Consider the following 20869-nt stretch of genomic DNA (forward strand, 5'->3'; position numbering starts at 1 on the left):
ACATTTATTGATTTGGACCGGAGTCTCAAGGTTCTTTTGTGCTTGGAACTGTGTTACTTGGAACTTAGGGAAGGCAACCCTGAGTACTGTTTAAAACTGTATCAACCTGAACTCAAGAGAGGTAATTTTGAGACCTTTTGCTGGAACTGTTTTATACTTGAGGAAGGGAGCTGAAAGGAAGCTGTAAGCTGGATGAAGCTCAAAACTTTATGTTGGACACTGTTTCTTTTGGTTTCTGACATCCCTACATATTGTATAGATTAGTTGTGAGGACAAGTATAGGTTTTGGACACAGACAGATTCTTCAGTTGAACTCTTTTACTCAGACTTTCCTTAGTTTTATTTAGGTAGGGAAATCCCACCCTAGCATACGGCAAGTTAGGCCCTTTTCCATCCATCCTGACATTTAAGTTAATAAAAGTGTTTGTTTTTAATTTTGAATGTGTTGTCTATGTCTTGCTTCATGATAACTTCACAGATGTTCAACCTGGAGGTCACCCTGGCACCTTCTACACAGAGAGGAGCATACTATACATCATCTAAAAATGCTATTCTGTTCCAAATATCTCTCAACAACGTCCAATACATTTAGAGTGTGAACAAATGTACACGTCTGTCTTTGAAAATAGATATGCTGAACCTAGCAATCTCTTTTGTATGCATCCTATGTGCACGAGGGATATACATGCAGAACAATGGAGACTCTTTTTTTCTAGATGGCCTTGTGTTTGTGCGCTTTGAAAAAGTGATTACAAGGTACAATTAATATATGTTTTCAGTTTAAAAAGAGATCTGTTGTTTATGAATTTCTATCACCTTGCAAATATTTCTTTTAGCAAATTGATAAATTAGGAGGTAAGATGACCATTCTTCATTTCAGGTATTAATTAGTGACAGACAACTCCATACTAAATTCCAAACAGCATATCGGAATAAAATACCAATTGCAAATGGCCAAACAGCTGTTTATGCACATGGGGCAGGCTACTTTTTACCACCTGTGCGCATCTTTGCAGTTGAATTTTAGAATGTGCTTGAGGGGCAGGTCAAGTGCAGATGGTTAGGTACTTGGCACGTGGCAAAACTAGGAAGGGTCGCACACAGTGACTGGAAACAAATGTGTCAATATCTAGGTGATTACTACTGTGGTTACTTTCGGCTGATAAAGAAATTCACTGCCATCTCTGCTCAATTCTCACACCAGGTGCACCATTAAACAGAAACAGATATCTTCACAGAAGTGGAATATTGGTCCCAAAGTGAATCTATTCCCGAAATCTCCATTCATTGAAAACTAAAGCAATAATATAATAAGATTGCCATTAATGCTACTGCTTCTAAAATCTTAGTTTTAGGTGGTGATTTCTATCCCCAAGCTTCTCCAGTACTGCACTCAGCAGGTGTATTGATGTATTTCGACTGTAGATCTTGAACATCATGCAAATCATGCCATGTGACTTGCTCTCTGTGACACAGATTGCGACAGGTGCAGCGATTCTTCAAATGTGTTGCATCGGATTCCCCAGAGATTGTCTTTCTCGCTAGGAGCCTATTACTTCCTCAGAAATGTTTTACCTCATGTCCATTAGCTAGCCACTTACAACTCAGAGATCAGAAAACTAATGACCATTTTCCAATGGCTGCAATTCCAGATATTGGGTGCTTTTTAAAGCTGCAGTTTTATTTATTTATTTATTTATTTATTTATTTATTTTTTTATTTGTTACACGCCCAGACCCTCAGGTGTCACGGCGTGGTTAAAAGACAGCTTAGCAATTAGTAAAATTCAAAACATTACATTCGTTCCATTACATGATATAAATTACAGAATATTCACAACATTATACAATAGCCTAAGTATTCACAGCATATTATTTTTTATTTTTTTTATTTGTTACACGCCCAGACCATGGGCGTCATTTGCATCATGGCTCTGAATTAGGGCGGACTTGCTTGCTGCACTAGATTTGGGATGAAGGGTTTGAGGCTGTTGTTGGCCAGTCATATGAAGGAGTGCCTCAGAAACTGTATAACTCAGATCATTTGTTTGGAGTACTCGATGCCTCCTGTCTATCATTTTTTAAAAATGTTTATTTACTTTTATCGCAAATCCACAGCATGCCATAACATTGAAGGGGCAGCTTTTCATTACATGCACATTACAAACTGTAAGGCAGTAATTCTGGAAAGTGGCCACTGCCCAATTAATGGCACTGTACTGTGTGCTGCAACAGATACTGTACACCAGGTGATTATGCTCAGAGCGGTCCAATAACAGTATGAGCTATGACAGCGAGAACAACTTCTGGACAGGAAGGAATTCCATCATCACCTGAAAGAATTAAAACCTTAGCTGGAAGCTGGAACCCGCAGCATCCACACACAGGCACAAAAGGCCTTGCATAGCTAAAATATGGTAATGAGAAAAACATGCAACAGTATCTGCCTTCAATGACTACTGGATAGGGGTCCCAATTGCAAAGTGGTAATCCCTACATCTTTACCTCAGACTGGCATCAGAACCCTCTTAGTGCTGCCACACACCAGTAAGCCTAACAGCCACAGTCATGCAGTTACAGTACCAGCATTCTCTCTCGCTCTCAGTGCCCTGGACCAGAGATGACTGCATTCTACATTAACAGGAAGTCTCATCTTGTTCTTATCTGTTTTTACCAACATGCCAGATAACTGTGTTAGATTTCTCCTGCCCTGAACCAGGAAAGTCCCATCTGTACCAACTGTACTTAACATTTATAAGAAGCCTCTCCTTGCTCTTTTCTATTTCTGGACCAAGACCCAACAACGATGGTAGATTACCCCTGTGGTTATCGTCATCATGTCCTTCCGCAATAAGATTTAGATGAGCTACCAAACTGTCCTCTTGTCATCTTGTTGAAGTAGCTGATCTAAAAGGTGCTTCGAAACCTTCAGGGAAGGAGAGAAAAGAAATACAATACCAGCACAATATACTTCATACAGAGCTGCAGCTCTCTGCATTGCACCACAATACAGACTTGTCCAAATGCTTTATAATCCTCTCCTATGCATAAGCTTTAAACTGGTTTGGTAGTAGATTGTAGACAGCATTATTCAAATCCAGACAGTTATTTCGCATTTTTGGATCTGCTGAATTATGCCATCAGTACAAAAAAAGGAGCTTCAGCTTCTCATTCATGATGGACCAGGCCATTCCAGGAAAAGCAGTAAGATCAGTAACTGACACAATAACACTATGATACCAATGGAATTCCCATTGAATAACTGTACAGTTGTCCCGACAAGGCAGTCTTCAACAGGAGTTGCATGCTATCATGCATGGGTAACCCTGTGTGTGAAAATGGATGTCCGTGATCCAATTTTGTTTTGCACTTGTTCACACTACTTTGAATTAGCCCAGATAGTTTCCCTAGAGGTGTCCCTGGCTGTAAGGCACCCTGGTGTGTGCAGCCCTGTGCCACCACGGCAAAGGTCTGTCCTGGCCAAGTTTTATCAAAAATACTCCCAATTCAAAGTCTCTCAAGAACACGATGGGCAGCTAAAATATCTATTTCACAAGCACAAGAGCAGTAACATTTTACATTCTCTGCCCCATCCCTCCATCCATCAAAGATGTGCCCTTCAGTGATAACATCACTGGGTTACACAACATGCTGTGACCCTCTTGATCACTTGTCAGGTTGGCTCTTCAGTTCCTTTGTAGTTTCCAATATGGGTGTTCCTCCTTTCCTCTTTCTTTTTGCTCTGCTCTTTCTCTGTGAAAGTGGTCTTGGCATTCTTTAGAGAGCGAATTGTCCACCACGGCTTGTTTGCAGTCACACCACAACTTATTCCTCGTTCAATGTAGGGATATCTTGTGTCCCCTCAATTTTCCACTTCTCTTCTCTGCTTCATTGCCAGGCTGCACCTGGGCTCGCTATCCGCATCAGACGGTGCACGTCCTACTTTACATATGTGTCCCTCAGTGAGAGATTTCTCTTTCTCCAGGTCTCTGCCTCCTCTTATTACGCTACCGTGGGACTTCCCCAGAGCAGAGCTGAAGTCCTTCCTTTCTGTTTGACTCATGATCTTTATTTTTCCACTTATTTTCTGCTTCTTAGTATGACTTAAGTGTTCCCCCACAGGTAAAATTACAGTATTTGGATGACAATAACAAATACTGATTGGTTTTTCATGTCTCTCCGGTAGATGTCTTTGGAGATGTGTTAGGGATATATGGCTCAGGGAGTTCCCCACAAGAATGTATCTCCCTTTGAGATCCCGCTTGCCTCTATCCCTAGGCTGGGTATTGCGTAGCAGGCTCACCTCTCTTGCCTCACAGGGAAAGGCTCTCCCCAGAGGAGAAGTGACAGAATCCTGTGATTTGTCACATACCCTTTCCCTTATTTGGATGGCTTACCCTTCTTAATTGATAGGAAATCGACTAAGGAAGTTTACATTTCCCTGTTCTCTTCCCTTTTGATGTTCGACTGTGAAGCAAAATGGCTGCAGCTGTCAGAACCACCTCATCATCCAAGTGTTGTTTTCCTTTCTTAGGCTCATCCACGATAATGGAGAGTGATCAATGACCATTCTGATCTTTCTGTCCTTTAAATGGTATTTGAGATGTGTTATAGCCCACCTGATCGTCAATGTTTCTAACTCAATGGTGGCATAATTTTGTTCCCTTCGAAAGAGTTTTCTGCTTGTGTATAATACCAGGTGTTCTATATCATCATATTCCTGCAATAAAACAGCCGCTAGCCCTGTTTTGGAGGCATCCGTTTGTAAAACAAACTCAGGATTATAATTCGGTAGCTTCAATACAGATTCTCCACACAGAATCTTTTAGCCATTGAAACCAGCTTGGTCTTCAGGGTTCCACATTAACATTTGAGGTAGTGCAATTTCGAGTTTGTCTGTGAGGCTAGAGGCTATGCTGGAATAGTTTGAAATGAGCCGCTGACAATAGCCGTCTTTCCCCCAAAAACACAAAGTTCCCTCTTAGTTTTGGGCGTTTGGGTTATTTGGACCATTTTAAACTTTCACTTTGAGGTTGGATCTGACCATTACCTACGAAGAGACCCAGCTATTTAATGGCCGACAGGCTAAATGGCACTTTCGGGGATTAGCAGCTAATCCATACTTTCATAGGGCTCTGAGGATTTGGAGAGATGGAAAACGTGATCTGGCCAACTCTCGGTATGTATCACAATATCGTTGAGATACGCACGACAAAAGTGGGTAAAAGGTCACAATGCCCTATCCAACATGCATTGGAACGTGGCAGGTGCTGCGTGAAGGCCGAATGGCAGGCCAATATGCTTGTATGAGGCCACCATGACTCATTTAACTGCTGATGACCCCCTGCTTTCTTTGTCAGTGTAGTCATGGAAAATGCCATTGCAGAGCCACAGAGGCAGGATGAACACAGAGCAAAGCAAAACTCTGGCCGATTTCCGTGTCCTAGCTGGAGAACTGCTGTTGAGACTCACCGAAACCCGCTGGAGGTTGGGATAGAAATGAAACTGCAGAGCCAAAAACGAGAAAAAACCCTTGTTTACCCTTTGATAACTGTGTGCAACCCCTCTATGGTCAGCACATTATGTTTGTAAACACGGGCTTTTGTTTGCGTGCCCAATTTGGAAAAGGATGTATATTTCAACACATTCTTCACAATAGCCTTGCCTACGTTCCTGAACTTCTTCCTTCCTGCCTTTGGTGATACCAGTTTGATGACGATGCCCTCTGTTGACATCATGACTGAGGAATCTACCAATCCCCGCCCACCTTCCTGCTGTACTCTCCATTCTTCGTGGCTGTTTCAAGACTTCAGCACCAAGATGATTCGTAGAAGCTCGTTTTGCCTTACAAAAATGATTCCAAAAAACTGAAAAGACTGTCATCTGTTTAATGCTAATCGTCGCAATTAATACATGCAGATGAATACATTATGATTGCAGGAGTGATTAAAAACGATGGATTTGTACATAATGATTAAAAGATGCTCGACTAAACAATAACATTGTTGTCCAGGTTCAGGGAACTGATTTCTCATCTAGATTCCGTGGATGACCTACAAAGTATCAGGAATGATGCGCTATTACCAGATGGGACCTAGATTTCCAGGATTCACAGCGCCTCTGCAGCTGAGCTCTACCAAACTCTGCACGCTATGTAGGCCAGGCTGCTGTCACCCACACGCTGCACTGTGAAGAGAGAAAGAAGCGGAGCTCTGCAATTCCATACCAAGTACTGGAACACACACGGCAAGATACATGGCTCCAATGAAACGCATCCCTGGGTGCACATACAGGCAGGGGGTGCAACATTCACAGACAACATGGGCAACACACAGGAATCAGTAACCCGGTGAATGCATACCAGCGATTTGCTCCATTTACTTATCTCCAAAAATATGAATCTGCTCTTTGACATGACGGTAGGGTGACCAGATTTTCTAAAAAAAAAACCCGGACGGTCTATGGAAATAGAAGTAGGACTAAAGAAAATACACATTCGACTTTAGTCCTACTTCTATTTCGTTGGCCCGTTGCGGGGGTCATGGAGGGGGTGTGCTAACAGGCACACTCCTCGCATTGGAGGAGAGCGCTGGGGAGGGGAAGGGGGAGGAAATGGGGGCCCATTCTCACAGGAAAAGTTGCGCCGGGACCCGATTTCGGGATTTCGAAATCGGGGGCCGGCAAAAAAAAAACGGCAAAAAGGTCTGTAATCAAAACCCCGGACGGGGTTTATAAACTAAAAAAACTCCCGGGACCCCGGGACGTCAGGTGATTTCCCCGGACTGTCCCGGGAAAACCCGGACGTCTGGTCACCCTACATGACGGTTCATATTACGCTGTTCTGTTCTTTTCGAACCCCAAATTAGTTCTGTGATGGTAGTCTATTCAATATAAAATACTATACCCCAAATGTATAATATAACGATGTAAAAAGTCACATAGTAATGATGTTAATTGTAATGCTTGAGGCTACAGCATGGAAGTGTCAGGTGACTTTTAATATAATTTACATGGTATGTTTTGTGGTATTTTATTTATTATAATCCAAAAATAAAGAGAAGAGACACAGAACACATTTTCTGACCTAATTGTGTCAAATGGCAATATAATGTCAATTAAATCCTTTGGGACTTTTAGATGAACCAGCATTTTACATAGTTCATCAGTTCCGATTGTAGATAGGTGCAGCAATGGGGCTGGGGGTAGGGATGGGCCTCACACTGTGAATGGGTATCAGGACAGTGATGGGCATTGTGATGAAGATGGGCCTCAGAGCAAACATGGGTCTTGGAGGAGGGCTCAGCATGAAGCAGAGCATGGGACTTATTGTGGAAATGGGCTTCAGGGCAGGGGTAGATCTCAGTGGAAGAATGGGCCTTGCGTGGGGATGAGGTGTGAGGTGGTGCTGGACTTTGGGATGCAATGAGTTTCAGGCGAGGAGTACGGATGATCCGGGTGTAAAGCCCAAAAAAGACATGTTTATTAGGGAGAGCCGTGGAAAAAGTATTGTCCATATAAAGAGCTGATAATGATATAAATATGCATTTATATTATTTTTGGATAATTGTGAGTTCATAGGTAGCTGATGATGTGATTATTCTGACCTTACGCCTCTGTTATGTTAGGTTTTATAACGCTATCCCACTATAAATTAGTTATCGTCATCCTAATCTTTTATTAATGGATGAAAAAACATGTGATAAAAAAAAAACACTGACAATGTTTTATGATTACATTTAAAATAGCGTTAAACAGATAGGTAGGTGCCCACGTCCTTCATTTTGGTTCAGCTGAGTGGAACGCTGTGGAATCTACTACCCGTGCCAGGTGCAACTGATGCATGTTCTAATGTCCAAGTAAAACTATTATTTTAAGTGTCATTATATTTGCCCAAGTGGCCTTCCAGTGCTGTCGATGATCATTAAGTGTTATAATGTAAATGTGATTCGCCAGGGCGGCCATCACCGAGAGAGAGCAGATTTGCATTCATTGTAGCTCGCAGGTTCCAAGCTGAATGATAAAGAATCATGTGCTCAATATCTGTGTGTTACTTTTAAATCCAGTAGCATGCTCTGAGCATTTATTTATTTATTTATTTATTTATTTTGACATTTGCTAAGCCCATGGACATCTAGGCGCTGAATGAAAGTGCATGCATTGCAATGCACTTTCAAGAGCGACAATTAGCAACTTTCTAGAGAAGTCACCAAAGTGAAAACCCATACCCACTTTGCTTAAACAATTATATTGTGCTGTGGATACATGCTGAAAAAGTATCCACTCGCCTTCCCTGCCTCTCCTCCCTTGCAATTCGACTCACAATTCAATTCAACACAGCCAAAAGGTTTCCACAATCGTCTCTCCTCACACAAAATGTTAATTTTACACAAGAGATAGCAATACATTGCATGACTAAGTTACCTAAGGGTGCCCAGTTACCTAAGGGTTCGGTGCGGCCTACAAATTAATAAACAAACAAACAACCAAACTAAGTATACAGAATCACCCAGAAAAGTCAACTGTCTAACTTTAGTGAGCAGACTAATGCCTGTTTCCTTTCAGACACTGCTCCATTGTACAGCCGTTCAAATGGTTCCATGCATGTATATACTAATTGTCTATGGTACAGATAATACCCACATTTATGGGTGTATGGGGTCATGCATGGCCTGCCAGCCCAAGTCAAAGTAGGTCTGAGTGAAGCAAGAACACTGATGATGGCTCAGGGCTCAGGGCTACTAAAATCCGAGATTGTACCCAATTTAGGTATTAAGGCTTTTTGTACACTAATGTGCTAATAGTGTGTTTGATGAAGGGGCCATCCATGAACTCCATCCTCAAAGGAACAGTTTGCCCCACGAAACATATCCACCATCTATGTGTGACAGGGACTTTTGATGCTGTAAATAACATCCAATGGGAGAAGGGTGGCAGCAGGTAGCTAAGGCTGCATGGTGGTGGGCCGGCCAATGAGGGGTCAGAACTGGGGCACAAGGAGAACAGGGATGGTTGAGAGGGTGTTTGTAGTTGGGGAGGAGGTATGTGTCAGGTTCAACCAAGAACTGCAAGGGAAGAATGGAGCCAGTATCATGGGGAGAGCAGCTGCTCCCTCCATACGTGGGCTGTCAGTCTCCATGCACTCCCAGCAGTGAAGGGATCCACTTTCTGGCTCCCCTGAACCAGTTGCTAATAGATATTAAAGTTTGCCTATGATGACCATTGCCACCATTCCGAGTTACTACTGTATTGCTACTGTGTTTTAGCATGAAGCCCCCAGTAGTATTATGTCAATTATCCATCTGCCTGGCCACTTTGGGGTCATAATGCCATTCATGGTCTGTCAGAAACTGTAATGGTGCTCTAATCTAATCTAATCGTACCCAGCCTAGCTCTTTGATTTGCTCAAACTAACATAATGTTAAAAAGCTATACGTGATTTTACATCACTGAGTTTACCAGTTCTGCTGTAATTGTTCATAAACAGATCTGAAGCCAGATCATTCTGCTTTGTGCATACAGGGTCATATTTTGTTACTTTCACCTCCAGAAAATATGGAAAAAAAGAATGTGCAGCAGAAAAGAAACATTTGAAGTGACTGTGGGAAATCCATTTTGAGTTAAATAGAATCTCTGGAATCAGAATATTCTTACACATCTGAATATATAATTCTAATAAATGCCACATGTCCATAATGGTAAATGTAAACTAAATAAATATTCCAGTCCACTGTGATTCCACACTACTCAAAGCTAATGCATCCCTCTATCACACATCAAAATATATTGAGCTTATCAAAGTGAGGAGGAGGTTTCTAGTGGGTGTGAAGGGAGACCATCATAGGTTTTTCCTTCTCAAAAACTGCGTCTTGGATGATGCTACATAGATGCTGTTTATTTAAACTCAAATACATATGAAGGAAAGAGAGATTTGGGAAAGCAGAATGCCTACCCAACAGGAGAAAGCAGATTTGGATTCCAAATGGAAATAGCTGATGGGAAATCTCTGTTAGAAGGTATTTTACAAATGGGACTGAAAGCATAGGATGTTCCCAACACAGAAATAGATTATCTGAGAAGAATGGTGGAAGCAGGAGGACACACTGAAAGGAAGAGCTTACCTGGCTCACTTTTATTTCAGCTTCATGCTGCCTGAATGAGTTGAAGTCCCTACCTGTCCCGTACAAACAAGACAAACAAGAAGTGAGTACAATGATCACGGAATATTAAGTACATTTCCCAAGACTTAAGTAAATCTCTCATTGCAATTAAAGGTATTTCTCTGAACCCAGTCTAAAAGCCAGATCACTTAAAATGGGAAGATAGTGAAAGTTTTATGTGATTTGTGATTTATAATTAAAAGTGAAACCTTAATTAGCCGCACCATGATAAGGTTTTCATCCTGTAATTTGTGATCCCTGGAGGCCTTAGAAATCCCAAATTGAAATGTACAAGCCCCCGGATTGGTGTCCACCACAGGCAATACATTAAATGAAAGCTGTGCCGTAAAAACACATGAAAAAGGGGTGTTGTGAATGTGAACTTAAATTATTGATAATTGTGAGAGAGTTAGGCCCAGAAAAAAAAGGGAATTCCTGAATTTAAATCTTTAAAATGAATTGCAACCAATTCAAAATCACAGAAGATTTCCAATTATATCCAGCCCAAGCTAGGAACCCATAGTTTGTCACAAAAATATCCAACATTTTATATTTAAAGAACTCTAACACTAAGTAACCTGTAGTACAGCAACATACTTCTCTAATGCAATACGTTTTCATGTTCTCAGGGAACAACTAAGTAAATTGTTTTGTTTCCAACTTTATTCTGAGAACTGCTTCACCTTTTTATTTCAAGGGGTGATTGGTTTCAGGTATGATATGATTTGGTATTTATAACGTGCCTGTAAACAAGTGTTTCTAGGCGCCACGAGACAAGGAAGGGGGAGACAGAGGGAGGACAAACGATCCTACTAGGCCTTGTGTCATTCAGTTCGTGCAATACAACAGCAAAGAGTGCAAGGGGAAAAGGAGAGGTGGACAATCAGGAGAGAGAGTAGGGGAAATGCAGTCAGGGCAGTGCAGCTCTGAGTAAGTGCATGAAAGGCAGGGGGCAGTAGGAGTTACAGTTACAGCCCCTAAGTGCGCGGTAGGACCAGAGGTAGTGCTGGAAGACTGGTAACCATTCAGGGCAGGCAGACAGGAAGGTTAGCAAGGAAGAGGAAGAGAGAAGGTGGAGGAGAAAAGGAAGGTCTTGAGCAGCTTCTGGAACTTCAGGTGATCTGGCTCAAGTTTCAGAGGGGCAGGGAGGCCGTTCAACAGAGACGCACCCACAGAGGAAAGAGATCTACCCCCCACTCTCAGCTGGGAGAAGCATCTGACCCTCAGAGAGTTCGAGGTAGCTGACCAAAGAGCTCTAGAAGGAAGGTATTTAGGCAGAGAGAGTTGGATGTAGTGTGGGCACTGGCCCCAGAAGGCCTTGTGGAAGATGCAAAGGGTCTTGAACGTGATCCTTGCAGCCACCGGGATCCAGTGCAGAGATTTCAGGGTTGGAGAGATGAGGTCCCTAAGCTTGAGGCAAAGGATAAGTCTATCAGTCCTGTTCTGGATTAGTTGAAGGGGGTAAAGAGTAGAGTTAGGCAGATTGAGAAAGAGGCTGCTGCAGTAGTCCAGCTTGGAGAGAACCAGAGCTATGGAGACAGTGAGTTTAAGGAGGTGCAGCTGGAAGTAGTCCTTCTTGCTAAGGGCCATGATGTGAGGAGAGAAGGAGAGAGTGGAGTCAAAGATGACCCCAAGGTTTTTAGCCTCTAAGGAAGGCGATGGTAGAGGGCCCAAGAATGGTGGCCAGAGTGTAAGAGGGAAAGCAGGAGCAGTGGTCCCAATGAGAAGGATCTCAGTCTTACTGGTGTTGAGGCAGAGATCATTGGCTTGCGCACCATTTCTGAATCGCTGGTACATAATCAGGAATGAGCGAGGAAGTAGAGGAAGTTGAGGGAAGACTAAAAGAGAGCTGTGTATCAACCACATAACACTGAAGTTAGAAGAGAAGGTGGAAATCAGGTGGGCTGAAGGGGGCAAGTAGGCAATTGAAGAGACAGGGTGAGAGGATAGAGCCCCGAGTGACACCACAAGTGGAGAGGGAGATTGTGGAGAGGAAGGAACACAAGATGGACCTGGGGGAGTCAGTCCAATAGGAAGGTCAGCCATGCCACAGCCTGATCAGTGATGCCCAGGTTCTCATGGATTTGATTAATCAAGATGGTGTGATTAACCTATAATACCTTACTGTAGGTTGTGTGAATTAACGTTTACCAAAATCAATGTCAAACTTTGTATACAAAGCATAGTATAAGTATTTGATTATTGCCTAGAACTGACACTCATATTTGCTTTTATATGGATATCTGTGAATTTGAGTGGAAACATTACTGAGATATTAGCAGACAGGCTGCATTTTCCTTTCTTTAGACAAGCTGCCTCTTTTCATTTTAATAGTATGTGCTTCTCCCTCAGTATTGTCAGTTATAGGAGCCCCTTTAATTCCAACTTTTATTGTTTTAACTAAAACATCATTTTCAGTCTAACGCAGCCTGTTTCTTGTCCCAGGTTGTGGCGAGGGATTGTTACATTAGTGGGAGCATTAAATGAGTGTCATTCTTCCATAAATATAATCTTTAGAAAATAAATATCTAACATAGATAGATGTCAAGATAGATGTTATTAAAAAACAACACACAGATATTTTGACAATAATGCCAGCATGAGGTGGCTCATGTTAGGTATTGCAGTGATAGGTTCCCTACGAAATGGATGCTTGGGCTATGTTCCAGATACATGTATTATATGTTGACACATTAAGCTGCACGCTTTGTGATTGGGCCTTTCCACTGTGTCTTAACAGTCATCCATCCACAACACATACACATCTTGCATAGGACCCATAATATGTTTTACTGATGCTGTGAACTAAAAACATTATCACTTAATTGTGTTAAAGGTAGGAATGTCCAAGATGGTGGACCCAAGGAATGATCACTCATTTTAGTATGGCGAAGTGTCATAACAATTGTTTCCTCTGATGGTGGAGCAATGGGCTTTTCATTGTGTTTTAGTGTTTAAGGGCAAACTTGCAAGCTAGTGGGCACTGTTGAGGCCACTGATGCCTGCACAACACGTATTAAGTTAGTAGAAGTACTACATTTATTTCAAATCTCCAGGTTAAAAATGGAAATACACCGGCATGCAAGCAGCCAATGAAAGGTGCCTGTACAGGTCACGTAGAGTACCACGTGTGCATCTTCAATGAATGCATTAATTACTTTGCTTATGGGACTTCTTTCCTTTCAGTTGATTCCCTTGAAGCTGCCAATGCCATCCAGAAAGGGAATAAGTTGCTCTCTATCAGCAGCCCCCCTCTTTATCTACCTATGTTTGTGCTTGTTTGCTGATGGATGCTGTTCATTTTTAATGATTGTTTTAGACAGTTGCCACTCAGTGTTCTCTGCAGTGCACCACAGTGTGAAGTGTTCAGTGTTTAAGTGCAGATGGAATGGCACTCTCTTTAGTCACATGCCTGATCAGTGGTATTCCAGTGCAGTTGATATAGTGATTCCATAGGCAGAACTATGCACATGCTATTGCAGTATAAGCGTGAGAAAACCGGCCACCACACTTAGAATAATCATACTCTTTATTTGCGACTGGAGGTGTGTGTTCTTGATCACAGTTTTTTGCTTTTGGGTTAAAGTGCATGTGGGGAGAACAGAACACTCAGTATCTGGCATTTCAAGCTTGTTTTAGGGAATTGTGCTTTGTTGTCAGACATTGGATTTAAAACTAGTTTATGATGACCTGGTGCACTAGCAGTCCATAATCATAAAAGTCCTTACTTCAGACACCTTTGATAAAGGTTTTCTTAGAAGTCCATTTGTGTGATTTTCTTTTCCACACATAGGGCAGGACTCACTGAGCGTTTTCCAATGGGATTGCACCATTATAAAGCACTTCTGTGAATCAGTCCCTTAGACTAAGAATGCAAATTGATCAATAATTCAACTACCAGGAGCATCTAGCATCGTCATTGAATGCTGATATTTTACAAAGTCACGTCACAAAGTGTGTTTGAATGTATGTTTCCAGACTATGTGCAGCTGCACAGCCATGATGGAATCTAAGAAATGTACTGTATCAACATGTCAAGAGAAAAGGGTGTGTCTATGGGATAAAGTGTTCTGAACATTAAAAGCCACACAGCTGACATGAAAAATAAGTGAGTTACTGTGCTATATTATCTATGGAATCTACATACAAATCACATTTAGAAGAATGGTTACTCTGTTTCAGCATTCTTGTTTTATTAATGTGTTGGAAAAAGGCAACCATCAGGAGGTTGTTGGTATTTTTCTATCAATTATCTTGCTCTAACAGAGTAAAAGCAAAGCATGCAATTCTCTTTGACTGCATCACATTGTACATTTCTCTCATGCAGTACTGTATGTTTCACTTTAAACTTTCAAGGCTCTTAACCACAAATGCAAACGCTACTGAGAATAATGTAAAACTATAAGGGGTGAGGTGCACCCTTAGCAGTGGAAAGAATACATCAATCTCAATTAGTAACATATATACTTAGATTTTGGTAGGCAACCATGAAAGAGGACAGCAGTATCTGCAATGAATTTCGGCTCAACCTATCCCATGCAGAATAGTGCAAAAGAAATGGTTACACAAACTTCATGTCCTTGACAAAAGGCATGTCATTATATATGATTTCAAAGTAAAACAAAGTTATTATTATTAATATTACTACTTCTACTACCATTACCAAGTCTATCCCCATCTTCTCCTCTTCTCACCACACTTAGTAACCATTCCCTTTCATCAGCTGTCTATCCTCCCTGCTTCCAACACGCCCTCATCCTCTTCATTCCTTCCTCGATCCCTATCTTCCTGCCAATATTTTGTGTAATCTTTCTACTTCCTTTTCTTTATGTGGGTAGTCTACTCTCAAGCTGCTGTTTGCCTTGATCATCACCCTTCTACTTCCTGAGCACCAATCTGGCTTTCAGACTCCTCCACCGTACTGAAACTGCTTGTCTCTCTGTCTCTAACTCGCTTCTTTCTGCATGCAATTCAAAATATTCCTCTATTCTCATGCTATTGGATCTCGCTGTTGCCTTTGACATGGTCACTCATCCTACTCTCATATGCACCCTCTCCTCTATTGGTATTTCTGGAACTGTCCTACAATAGTTTGAATCTTACCTAACAAATTGCACTCTTTTGATATCTTGGGCTGGAAAACTCTGTTTTTTCATTCCTCTTTTTTTCATGGTGTAAAACCATGGCTCAAGTTCAGGTGGCCAAGAACATTCCCCAGGGCTCTGTTCTTGGCCACCTGAACTTCTCACTCTACACATTTCCTTTATTCTCTACTGTCTCATCATTTGGCCTCTCTTCACACTTCTATGCTGATGACTCACAAATCATTGTTTCATTCTCCTCTTTCTCTTACATATTTCACTCATGTCATGCTCCCTTCTGGAAATTCAGTCATGGATGCATGACAAATTCCTCCACCTCAAACCCTCTAAATAAGAGATCCTCTTCTTCCCATCTACTTTTATTGCCTCCCACTTCAATCTTCTTCACCATTTTCCGCCTTCCCTTTTCCACCTCAGCCTGTAATGTGAGATTTCGTTTTTGATTCTTCCTTTTCCTTTAAACCCCACATCTCAAACACAGCTCACTCTTGCCAATATCATATCCACATCTGCAAAGGTCGCTCTGTTCTTTCATTTCACTCTAAAAACCTACACATGTCTACTCTTGTCTTTCCCCACCTCAACTACTGCTCAGCTCTGCTTTTTGGTCTGCCCTCCCATCAATTGTCTCCCCTTCACTGCATCTTTAACTCTCCAATCTATACATTCTGCTGCCTCTCTCCTCGCTCCTCTATCTCCCCATTCTTCACAGTTTTAGGCATTTTGATGCAGTCATCTATGCCTCCCAGAGCTCATCCTTCTCAGGGAATCTGGTCTTATTTGGGCAAGTGCTGCATCGGGTTTTCGGTGGGCAAAGGCTTTTTAGGGGTTTCATTAATTATCTCTAAGGCATTATCTCCCTTCAGCACCTCTCATTTTGAACAGAATTCCCCTTCTGCAGTCTTGTCAGAATTCCAGAGCTCTCCATCATTCCTATGTGTTTGGACATATATAGAGGCTACATTTGCCCACAAAGTTTCATCTGACATGGCAATGCTTTCATTGGTTATGATTTCTCATTGGTTCTCTTTGGATGCTGAGACTCCCAGTGATACACCGATCTACTTCGATAGGTCAAAAATATTTAGCCATGTGACATGGAGTGGTTCGGATCAGATATAGACCCAGATCCATTTTCTCCAGTATTGATGAATATATTTTTGGTTTCGCTCAACACATGTGCATCTGAAGCCATGGGACTATCATGAAAGATTCCAAAGTTTTTAAATTATGAAAATATATGAATATATATATATGTGTATCATTGCTAGACTCATGCACATACTGTGGGACATACTGCACTTAATCCATAACTGTCTTTGCTTCTTCAACTGACCTAAGTATTGCAACGTTATAAGTAAAAATGAAATGTATGTTATGTGTGCAATTTTGAATGGACATTTTTATACATGGAGGTACCTTTAAGATAATCATTAACTTGGCCAGGCCAGCTTGTGTCTCTTGAGATTCAATCCATCCATTAGATATGCATGGATGACATTTTATGGCTGAGCCAGAGTTTCAAAAATGTTGAAACTGATTGGATCCTAAACCCTTTGAGGCTTTGTCATGCAAAAACTAGTCCTCCAGCATGTGACCAATTATATGTTATAAAATGAAAGGATACCATGGATGTGTGTTTTTCAGAGTGTATTAGTGTCTATTCTGTATTTTTCCAAGTTGAGTATTTGTTCAGAATGGCTGCAACCCAGCTTAATTGGTTTATATGATGATGGTTAAGATGCCTGGATTTGACAGATAACTGCCCTCTGTTGATGAGAATTGTTTTCAAAGACATGATTGCTTAAGACTGAGTATTTATGATGTTTATCCCTTTCAGGGACATAGAAAATAGAGTGCAGTGGGGATGGTGTTACTTATTTCTCCCCTGAAGTAATCTGTAATGAGAGATACCTAACAGATATATTACCGACTTTGTCTGCATTGAATCTCTATAGTTGCATTGCAGTTTTATTTTAATCAAATACAATTTCTATGAGCTAGTATTCATATAGAAAAAGGACATTGTGCATAGTGATTATAAAGTGAAACATTTAATTGGGCTATCATGTTAACATGCCCTCCAACTGTAATATATGTCAATTTAACACATACATTATTTACTGCACTCACAATAGTTTTATTTCTGCATGCACATTTTTAAAGAAATGCACACCTTAATTCACAGGTATTTTTTAAAAAATGTGTATGAAATGGAATATTATGCAGAGAAATGACAGGGCACATGGTAAACCTGCTGCTTAAGAGCAAATCAGTAATGGGATAATATATCACAAAGAGGAAAAGCAACACAGTACAAGTTATTGGGTTGTTAACATAGAAGGTTGGATTTCTGGAGAAATTGTTTCAAATAATTGGATTCTATTTATTTTAAAAATTCCCTACAGACACTATTGTCTACATAGGTTTCAATATCATTGCTGATAAGCAAAGCTTGATACTTCATATCTTCTTAAGGGCACAGCTTATAATATCCATGTACTCATGCAAACAGATTTCCCAATCTGTGTGAATATGAATGCTATCTGCTAACACCTATGCAAATATTTCCCTTTTATGCACCTAACAAGTTGTGCTAAAAAATGGTTCAATCTGCTGGTGACTGCAGTTAAAAGACAACTAAGTCAATGAACATTAAGATTAAAAGCAATTTTACCAAAAATATAATCTAATTATCAATGTTTGTCACTTCAATTTCGTTACATATTTGAAAAAGAGAGCACACCGTTGGGTCACATGAAAACACACCATTCTGTGAACACTATTCACAAATGTGTACTCAGTAAGGTGCCCTTAATCTAATAGCTACAGTGGCCAATTGTAAATGGACCTCTTGGTCCAAAAGATGTCCCCTTTACTCTAGAACACACGTTTGGGAAGAGGAAGCTGATTTGGATTATTAGACTCCTATTTGAACAACAACACATATGAAGAAACAACTATGTGTAAAGTCTGAGAAGTTCTCATAACAGCTACATGACATGTGTCATATATACCTTGAGTCTATAAGTGGCTTTTTAGTATCAATGGTGTACTCGCACCTGGGTAAGGCCACTCAGCAAATTAGGTGGCTGAAAATGTGGGTGAGGTGTACAGCCCACATCTTCCAACCAACCAAGGCCCTTCCCTGGGTGGCACCATCTTGAGTGTGGGGAGGCAACAGGGAGCCTCTCTCTGTTGCCTCCCCATGTCCCCACCCTCCCACCCCCAAAGAGATCATGCTTTCTTTCACCACTTCCTCCCTCCTTATCCACTTTCCTGCTGAACCACAGCTTTATGCTCCAATCCCAGCACTCCCCCCACCCGCGGCCAACACCATGGAAATGGAAAAGGGAGCAAGTCTCTTTTCCTATGGCGGCAGTCATCTTGGTTTTTTTTTTTACAGAAGATTAGGCTCTTGCAATAGGAGCAGAGCCATCTCCTGTAAAAACAAAAAATGTCATTATTTGCACCCTGGACAAACAGGTATTAGCACCTCATCGGGGGTGCGTACATGGCCGGTAACTAGGCTTGGGATGGCAGACGTTAGAGGCCATGTGCACCCCGTAATTCAGTGGTGATTGCTTAAATCCACAATGCCAGATCAATGTTTAAGGCCACTAGTTGGGAAAACGAACATGAGTCAAATACTACTCAGTCACAAGCTGTGCAGCCGTATGTAAAATAATCACAACATACAAGAAGGGACAATATGCGTTCAAGATGTTAACAATGTAGCAAGGAGTGGCTTCAAACATTTTCAAATAGCGATAATAGAAACAATGCCCTAATGGAGGGATTCATCATATCCGCCTTTACTAGGCCCCTAGGGTCATCATATTACAGATGGTGTAAAAGAGATAGCGGGGCACATGGATACATTGCCCTACTCCTGTAGTTGCTCTTCTCAGGCTGCATTACAGAATCTTTGCTCTTGTGCAGAAATGCATTGAAAATATGATTTTTGCAGTAGGGAACTCCCTGGTGGTAATACACTTGCACTGTTTCCAATTGTCTGTAATGAGGTCCACAGTGCTTTTGATTAAAGTGTGGAATGGTAAGCTTCAGCCTTCAGACCCTAGTTGGCTGTGATCGGTGGATCACTGCTCTCCTTACTGCCCCCCACTAGAACCAATGCATAGACTGTGAAAAGTGTATGTCAATATCTTTAGGCCAATGGCATCCATTAACACCAAAGAAAAGACAATAGTTCTCCTGAGTCTAACGCATGTAACCTTCTCTCTTCTCGCAGAGCATCTGCACCATGACCACAGCATTCCTACATTTCTTCTTTCTGGCGTCATTCTGCTGGGTTTTGACGGAAGCCTGGCAGTCATACATGGCCGTCACTGGTAAAATCAGAACGCGACTCATAAGGAAACGCTTCTTGTGCCTTGGCTGGGGTGAGTCAATACAATTTACACTCCAAGTGGGTCTCTATTCGGCAGGGGACATTTCAATAATGTGTTGATATCAAAAAGAGAACATTTCTTGCCGAAAGACTCTTAGCGGAGAGAGGCGCGTCACATTCATATGAAAGGACATTGTGTTGAATGATTTGATTATTTTTGAAAACGTATATTCCTGTGTGATATAAGCAGACACACACATATATATATATATCGAGAGAGCGAGCGAGAGAGAGAGCGAGAGAAAGAGAGAGAGAGAGAGAGAGCTCACCATTTTCTAGATCTCCAGTTCGGTTTAAAACAGTGCACTGCAAAAAACGTGTATGTATGCCTCCTTGAACATAAAATGTCGTCTGTGTATTAGAATTCATTTCCAGCAAGGGGGAAATATACCGTTGCCTAGCAACATGAAAGCAAAGCTGAGAGCCCAGCTGTCTCTACAGTTCTTCAAAACGGAAAGCCTAGCAAAAGAACTGTTTCTTTGTGTAATGGTTCATTCAGTATCAAATTGGAATTCTTTTCGATTCATGTAGTTTAGTTTGACATTTCATTTTAGATCAGAACATTAAGATAGTGTTAAGACTTGATAACAACCGCTGTTTTTTTTTCTCTCTCTCTTTTTGCAGGATTACCGGCATTAGTTGTGGCCATATCGATGGGCTTTACCAAGGCCAAGGGATATGGAACCCCAAACTAGTAAGTCCTTAGGAAATGCTGTTTGTGGATGGGTTGCTTTTAGACCATACCTCGCATCCAAGGCACTATTTTAGACTCTTGTTGTTGACTGGTCTTTTAAAGAACATGGTGTTGCAACAAACAGCAGACGTTCATCAGCCAGACTCCGGATCTCTCTTTCACTTGGTCCTGAACTAAGGAATGCTTCCCTTTTCTTCATATATGTCTTCTTGCCTTTCTTCCCCGTTAGTGTGCTTTGGTGAATCAATATATACATGGCGTTCTCTAGGCCAAACAAACTGATCACTAACTGTTATCACTGATTTTCCAGAATTGAATTATTCTGTTTGCTGCAGCTTATTTAATTTATGGAGTAAATTGATATTTCAGTTAATTAATAATACCCACACAGGCAGACGTTTTTCTGTGTTAGTGACCCACAGACCAAGTTAAAGGCCTGAGCCAAGTGAGGGCACTTAACAAGTTCTCAGGACTGGAAAGGTCAACATGTAATGGTATAGAACCTA

At 41.3% G+C, this 20869-nt stretch overlaps 1 protein-coding gene across 7 annotated transcripts in view; it reads left to right on the forward strand.

Moving 5' to 3' along the window:
- ADGRB3 (adhesion G protein-coupled receptor B3) overlaps window positions 1–20869 on the forward strand; it is a 1879974-nt gene that overhangs the window by 1608896 nt on the left and 250209 nt on the right. For all 7 annotated transcript variants that reach the window (XM_069606193.1, XM_069606199.1, XM_069606200.1 and 4 more), the window contains 2 exons: window positions 19511–19661; window positions 20294–20363. In XM_069606193.1, the coding sequence (XP_069462294.1) occupies window positions 19511–19661; window positions 20294–20363 (221 nt within the window). The remainder of the gene's footprint in view (window positions 1–19510; window positions 19662–20293; window positions 20364–20869) is intronic.

The sequence above is a fragment of the Ambystoma mexicanum genome, chromosome 4p, assembly GCF_040938575.1.
Source record: "Ambystoma mexicanum isolate Mex_15411 chromosome 4p, UKY_AmexF1_1, whole genome shotgun sequence".
In the NCBI taxonomy this organism is placed as follows: domain Eukaryota; kingdom Metazoa; phylum Chordata; class Amphibia; order Caudata; family Ambystomatidae; genus Ambystoma; species Ambystoma mexicanum.